The sequence below is a fragment of the Clarias gariepinus genome, chromosome 19 (assembly GCF_024256425.1).
Source record: "Clarias gariepinus isolate MV-2021 ecotype Netherlands chromosome 19, CGAR_prim_01v2, whole genome shotgun sequence".
Lineage (NCBI taxonomy): Eukaryota > Metazoa > Chordata > Actinopteri > Siluriformes > Clariidae > Clarias > Clarias gariepinus.
Genome location: NC_071118.1, coordinates 6627245 through 6634761, shown reverse-complemented (window position 1 = coordinate 6634761; position 7517 = coordinate 6627245). Strand labels below are relative to the sequence as shown.

Genomic DNA, 7517 nt, shown 5'->3' with positions numbered 1-7517 from the left:
TTGTTTTGTTTTAATCACCTTTTAGTTATGTACGGGGTATTGTTTTTATTTAAAACTGTTATTCAATATTCAAAGTTGTACAGATTTTTTTATGTGATCTTTTTTTCCCCCTTCTATTTAAATTAAAGCTTTTTTTGTCATCATTTGCAGAGCAGTCTTTGTGAATGTTTTTTGTTTTGTTTTATCTTTCTTTCGCCTCTTTTCTTTCTTGTTGTACAGTGTCCACTCTGGCTGTGCTGCCATTTCTCAATATTTAGGGAGCCAGGAAGATAAAGTTTAAAGAAGGTTACTTTTTTATTAAGTATTCTTTTTATACAGAAGTATGTACTGTAAGTAAGGAATAAAATCTTTTTGAGAATGCTGATATAGGAAAATCATCAACGAAGGAGAGGAGTGATGCAGCCTGACAGAAGTAAAGTAAGTGTGGGAATACTACCTCACTGTAAATACAAGGTTTTGCACCACAGCAATGTACCAACACTAACAACATTTTTCATTTTGTAACAAATGATTTTAAAGGATCATTGGACAACTGCATTGGAAATAATTGGATTATGATGATCCCAGCCGAACCCCCTTATCATTCACGGACATATAGCCTTCGTTAAATGTTTGCACTGTTCAAATGTTTTACTGCAAGCAAGATTCGCATCACTGCACATCTTAACCACATACTGCGCTTCAAGTGTTTTTCTAAATGAAGACCTAAACCCAGTTGACATTTACAAAAGAGTCGTCAAGAGTTCCGGAATGATTTGAACACCCTCATAAAATGTTTATAGTCGTAGTTAATGTTGTGAAGAATCCATTACACTTACCACTTACCAACCTCTCTCACACACATGCACACTGCTAACAAAGCAAAAACTTTACTGTCATGTTACTGGTAAACCAAAAAAGTACAAGCTTTACGATCTTAAAGGCTTTCCCATGTCAAAAAACATTTAGATTTAGCTCTGTTACTTACACTAGAGGCTGCTTTAGTAAATCTTTATTAAACACCAAAAAAAAATAAAAAATAGAACAACTGGACTGTAAATGCTTATATATGAACACCGCAAAGAACTCTGACAGTAGACATTACAGTTATGGTTAGGGAGCATAATAATTGGAATTTGTAGCGATGGGAGAGCTCACATGGTCTGATGCGTCCTGATTGACACTATTCCAAAGAGAGAGATGGGCGTGTCAGGGTAAGAAGGGAGGTGCATGAAATGATTGACCCATCATGCATAGTGTCCCCTGTACAAGCCTCTGGAGACATTATGATCTCAGGATGCTACAGTTGGTCAGGTCTAGACTCAGTAATGTTATGTGGCAATAAAAAAAAGTCAGCTGATGACCTGAATGTACTGAATGACCAGGTTATCACATGCCTTCTTCCCTCCAGGTGACTTTGGGAATATTCCAGCACTCTGTGTGTTTCTGAGAGAATGAGGAATATTTTTTGCACTTGTACTAAAATCAGAGCTAAATATCATCAGAAGGAAATATGTGTAGTATTTAAAATCTTAACCTAAACTTTTATAATGAATACACATTAGCTTGTGTGGTGCGTCCTATGTATGATTAGTTACTGTAGAAACCTTTTATGTTTTAAATCTTGACATTTTATATATATATATATATATATATATATATATATAGTCAAGATACATATTATATGTATATTGGTTGGTCTATTTTAATACATTTCCTAAAAGAGTCTTTTAAAATGTAATCATGGTCAGGGAGTTTCTTTGTTTCTGAGCCGTGTAATCGGAGGCCTGCAGGGAAAATGGCATTTCAGTTAATGGTTATGTAAACTGTATTTGCCTGAGCTTTATTTAAGTCGCTTTCATCTTATGATTTTGAGCTTATGACTGTTTAAATACACAACGAAAAATGTCCCTTGACTGTAAGTGAAGTTTTGAAAGGAATATTTAACTAGGCGGTGTTTAAATCAGATTTTCTAGTCGTTTAAGTGAGTAGGTGGCACGGTGGTTAAGCGGTTAGCACTTTCGCCTTGCACCTCCAGGGTCTGGGTTCGATTTCCGCCTCTGTGTGCATGGAGTTTGCATGTTCTCCTCTCTCTGTGCTTGTTGGGTTTCCTCTGGGTACTCCGGTTTCCTCCCACTGTCCAAAGACATCTAAATTAGGTTAATTGGTGTTCTCAAATTGCTCGTAGTGAGTGTATGCGCCCTGTGACGGATTGGCACCCTGTCCAGAGTGTGCCCCGCCTCGTGTCCTAGGTTTCTTTCTAAACAAATAGCTATTAAGGTTCTCAAAGGTTTGCATTACAGGACATATCATATTTATCCCGTACTTTAATAAACAATCTCAATTATAACGTCCCCACAATGCATTTGAAAAAACATCTGAACACCACAGGACCCTTGATTCCAGTACAGGTCCAGTCTCAGACAAATGAGCGCTTGATGAGAGAGGGAGTGTAAGCCATCTGGTTGTAGCACTCCTCCACATGGCCGTCCATCCTTTTGCTCTCCTGAGCTGAGCGGTGAAGCCACAGCACCAGCGCCAACAGGATCAGCAGCACGATACCCATGAAGAGTGAGAGTAGCACCCCCTGCAGGAGGCCTGGGGCATTCTCCGGAGCTGCATAAGGAGAGAGAGTGTACTGTGATTGATTTGGAAATAACCTGATTGGACAGAGAGGTCTAGCTGAAACTCACGTGTGTACACCGACAGGTTCACGTGGCAGTTTTGTGTGCCCAGTGGGTTGGTCACGGAACAGCAGTACACACCAGAATCCTGTGCAGACATGTTTGCAATTTGTACCAAGCCCATTAAATCCCCTAAAAAAAAAAAAATAACACGCACGTACATACAGTAGACATGGCCTTTGTCACTTAGAGGCTTTTAAGATCAGGTAAAATTTTGTTTTATAAATTTGATCTGATTATGGAAACGTACTTACCTCCCATACTGATGGGTAAAGTGATGTGGTCTGGCTCCAGCTTCCTCCAGCTGATTTGTGGAGAGGGGATCCCCTCCATTACAAGGCAGGTCAATGTTACAGTGCCACCTACATCAGTGTCTCCTTCCCACATACAAACAGGCAGAGATGGGGGAACTACAACACACGCACCACCATCAAGTAAGCCAAATGTACTGGACATTTATTTGATACCTGTAAGTACTCATCAAGTACACAAACAGGGGCCAGGGGAAGCTCAGTGGTTAAGGCATTGGACTATGGTTCGGAAGATCCCAGGTTCAAACCCCACAACCACTAAGTTGCCACTGTTGGGCCCTTGAGCAAGGCCCTTAACCCTCAACTGCTCAGATGTGTAATAAGATAAAAATGTAAGTCGCTCTGGATACAGTAAGAGCGTCTGCCAAATGCCTAAATGTAAACAGTATATGCTTATTTTTTGCAATGATTTTTATGCACCCTAATGCTAATGCATGGTGGCTTAGTGGTTAGCACTGTCACTTTGCACCTCCATGGTCGGGGTTCAATTCCCATCTTGGGTCTGTTTTCCTCTGGCTCTGGTTTCCTCCCACAGTCCAAAGACATAACGATAAGACTAACTGGTGTTCGCAAATTGCTCATAGTGTTTGTGTGTGTGTGTGTGTAATGCAATGGATTGGCACTCTATCCAGAGTGTAGCATGCCTTGTGCCCTAAGTCTTCTATGATAGGCTTCAGGCCCCCACGACTCTATATACAAACTAAATGAATGACCTTTACCCTCTTTCTCACTGTCTTTTATTATTATTATTATTTTAACCTAGTCTTACCATTCTTCTACACCTTTCTGCTTGTACGTTGATGTATAATCTGTGAACTGGCAGCTGCAACATTATTAACCCCAATGGTAAATTGTAATGTACTTTATTTATCTAGCTGTATATAACTGTATATATTTCAGCTGCAATTCTCTTTGTAAACAGCAGAGGGAGACAAAAACTGTACTTTAACTCAAGCCTTTATACAGTAAAAGCAAGCACTCACTACTACAGAAGAATCTCATACAGCTGCAATGAAATGAATATTTTACCAATCTGTTAAATTCTGGTATGTATATGGTTTTGTAATAGACTGCCAGGTTTTAAGGTGTTTGAGGGACGATGTACAGCAAAGCGACCTGATCTGTGGTGCACAAATCTCTTAAGTTTTTGATACCCCCTCGTAGCACAAAATAATAACAAACTTATTTGATTTGCTCTGATCTTTGGCTTTATGCCAGGCACGCAACTATAGTCTTCGGTTACCGTATAATAATAAAGTTCCCCCAGTGCAAATGAGTTTCTCTGTGCTTTACAGGAGTGTTAAACAGTTCTTACCAATCTGGTGGATTGTTTACCACGCAACGGTAGATACCAGCATCAGAAACACGCGTTTCATTGAGGATGATATCAGCGTTCCAGGGAATGTTAGTAAACTCAACCCTGCCAGTGAAGGAGGGGCTTTCGATCACCTGCCCCTGATCATACGCGATCACCTGGATTACACACATAAAAACTTCATCACTAACAAATGATACATGCAAAGAATGCATACTGTTGTTTTCTGTCAGGTTGATGTTTAGACATTAAGATGTTCCAGATGTTCCAAAGGTTCAAGTGGTTTTATTTCATATACTGTACTGTATAGTGATGAAAAGCTGACTTTGTTTACTTTACTTCTACTACTTTTGTTTACTTTACTGTCCAACAAAGTAAAGCTAACAATTAAATGTCATTTTAGAAAACTTTATAACTTTTTGTAAACAAATTATATAGAACTTGCTGGTTTTAGGGTTACTAGCATGAAGTGCTTACTGACAATGAACAAATATTCAGCATCTGCACCAATCAGCCATAACATTATAACCACCTGCGTAATATTGAGTCCCCCTTTTGCCACCAAAACAGCCAAACTGTGTGTTCTGGCACCTTTTTAGGGAAACACCATTTACCTATGAGCTACAGTAGCTCTTCTATTGGATCGAACTGCATAGGCCAGCCTTTGCTCCCCATGTGCATCAATAAGTCTTGCATCAGCTGCCCATGACCTGGTCACCGGTTCACTGTTTTTTTCTTCCTTGGACCAGTTTTTGTTTGTCTGTGTCTGACCATGGCAGCTCATGAAGATCCCACAGGAGCTGCAGTTTTGGAGTTGCTCAGACCCAGTTGTCTGGTCCTTGTCACAGTAGCTATATTTACAATATCCCTTTATAATGGCTCCTGGAAGTGGGTGGGATATATTAGGCATCAAGTGAACAAATTGTTGGAAACTGAAAAAAATGGGCAAACAGAAGAATTTAGGAGACTTTGATAAGAGTTAAATTACCATAGGTGACCCAGGGTCATAGAAGCCAAGGCTCGTGCACACGGAGAGCGAAGGCTTAGCATTGAGGCCCATATTCCAATATAAGAGCTCCTGTAGTTCAAATTTACATTTAGCCCTTATCCAGTGCAACTTACATTTTTCTTTCATTATACATCTAAGCAGTTAAGGGCTTTGCTCAAGGGTCCAACAGGGGCAAATTGGTAGTTGTGGGATTTGAACCTGGAACCTTCTGAACCATAGTCCAAGGCCTTGAGCAGACCACTGAGCTACCCCTGACCGCTTGATACAAGTTCCAATAGAAAGGTTTAAAGCAGTTTATCTGTTATAGTGGCAAAAGAGGAACCTACTCGATTCGGTATTAGGCTGGTGGTCATAATGTTATGGCTGACTGGTGTATATATATTGCTGAGAAATGGCGAATTGTTTTATCATCTTTTTAATGTCATTAATAAGAAATCTTTACAATACAAATGTTTGATTATTAATTACTGTAAGAGAATAATTTTATGCAAGGTACAGAGTCTAATACCTGTGTGGGATTGTCTTGGTCTGAAAAAGGAGTCAGGGTCCAGATGATACTGAGACGGATCAAAGGGCTCATGGTGAGAAATGAGCAGGGTAAAGTGATCGAGTCTCCCTGCACCACCTCCACACTGGACTCCCTCACTGAGACTCGCACTGCGTCTAGACACGGTCAGGAGGGTGAGCCCCGTCACACTACTTCAGTTAATTAGCAACACTTAGCCAGAACAGGGAATTCATCAGCTCAAAATTGTATACGAGGATATAAAGTTAGATTGCCTCATAAATTCCATATAGTGCTAGTATTACCAGTATACTGTACTTTTGAAATTTAAGTTTAACAAACAAAAAAATGAGTAAGCACTTCAAAAATAAATAATTATGCTTACCTTGTTTGCATAATTGTGTATTTTTAAAGTGCTTACTCATTTTGACATAGAGCATTATATAAATAATATATAAAAGAAATAAAAATAAATGTAAATAATTAAATATATATAAATCAGAAAATAAAAAAATTAGAAAATAAGTATATAAAAATATATATGGAATAAATTCTTTTTCTTTCCTGATTTTTATTTTTTCATACATCTTGTCATTGAATAAAATAATGATATATAAACAAAAGAAAAATCAGTAAATATATATATATATATATATATATATATATATATATATATATGAAATAAATAAATGTATTTTTATGTATAAATAAATATCAATGAAATAATGATATATGAAAAAAACAGGAAAGAAAAACAAATAAAAAAAAAAAAGAAAAAAATATATGAAGACCTGGGAAATAGGTGGTGTCAAAACTTTTACCTAGTAGTATACAGTATATAGTTCATTTTAATCAAATTACATTTTACAAAATTACATACAGCTGCAAAATCATAAAACAAACAACAAATTAAACCAAAGATAAATCTGCATTATTAAGCATGCATCCTAATGAAAGATTTGCACAGTCCGAAAACAGTTGAAGCTTAATCTGACATTTTAATGTAGTTCAGCAGGAAAGATAATTTATGAACAAAGATGTGTGCTTTTTCTTTCAGCAGTCATCATGCCCTGACCTTCATCCTCATGCATACCCATGTCTAATTACAATAATGACGGGCCCCGCCTCCACCACTGTACCGTCTCCGGGCCCTTTCTTTTCACATCGTGAATATCAGGCAGTAATTACAGTTGACAGCTTAAGCTAGACGATCCACGCTGCGTTGGAGAGAGCAGGACCCATGGGGGTCATGAACATGTCTCAAATATTTGATAATAACTCACACAAATATGTACATAAATTATAAAAAATAGTTCAAGTCTGGAATATGTCATAAATTATATGAAACCCAAACAATAGCAATCTCTGAAACATTCTCAGTAGGTAGTCTTTCCAACATTAAAACACTATATATATATATATATATATATATATATATATAGTAAAAATGCTATTATTGAATTAATTATCAGTGCATTTACATTATCTAATTAGCAAAAAATTATCTGGTCTTCCTTTTTCAAAGTACACAAGTGTTACTTGAATTATTTTGAAATATTTTTGAGATACAAAAATGTATATAATTTTTACTCACCATACTGGAGAAATTTAAACACCAAGCAGGTGATCCTAAAGAGCCACTGTCTCCAGCCATGCATCATTGTGTGTGTGTGTGTGTGTGTGTGTGTGTGTGTGTGTGTGTGTGTGTGTGTGT

The 7517-nt window shown here is 37.6% G+C and overlaps 1 protein-coding gene across 1 annotated transcript; it reads right to left on the bottom strand.

Moving 5' to 3' along the window:
- Positions 1-2318: 2318 nt before the first annotated feature.
- zgc:165604 (uncharacterized protein LOC792578 homolog) lies at positions 2319-7461 on the bottom strand. The gene is made up of 6 exons (XM_053478753.1): positions 7398-7461; positions 5807-5961; positions 4290-4447; positions 2918-3111; positions 2673-2795; positions 2319-2595 (listed from the first exon to the last, which is right to left on the bottom strand). Exons 1-6 carry the CDS (start codon positions 7459-7461, stop codon positions 2399-2401), a joined length of 891 nt encoding a protein of 296 aa, XP_053334728.1. The 3' UTR covers positions 2319-2398.
- Between the last annotated feature and the right edge of the window lie 56 nt (positions 7462-7517).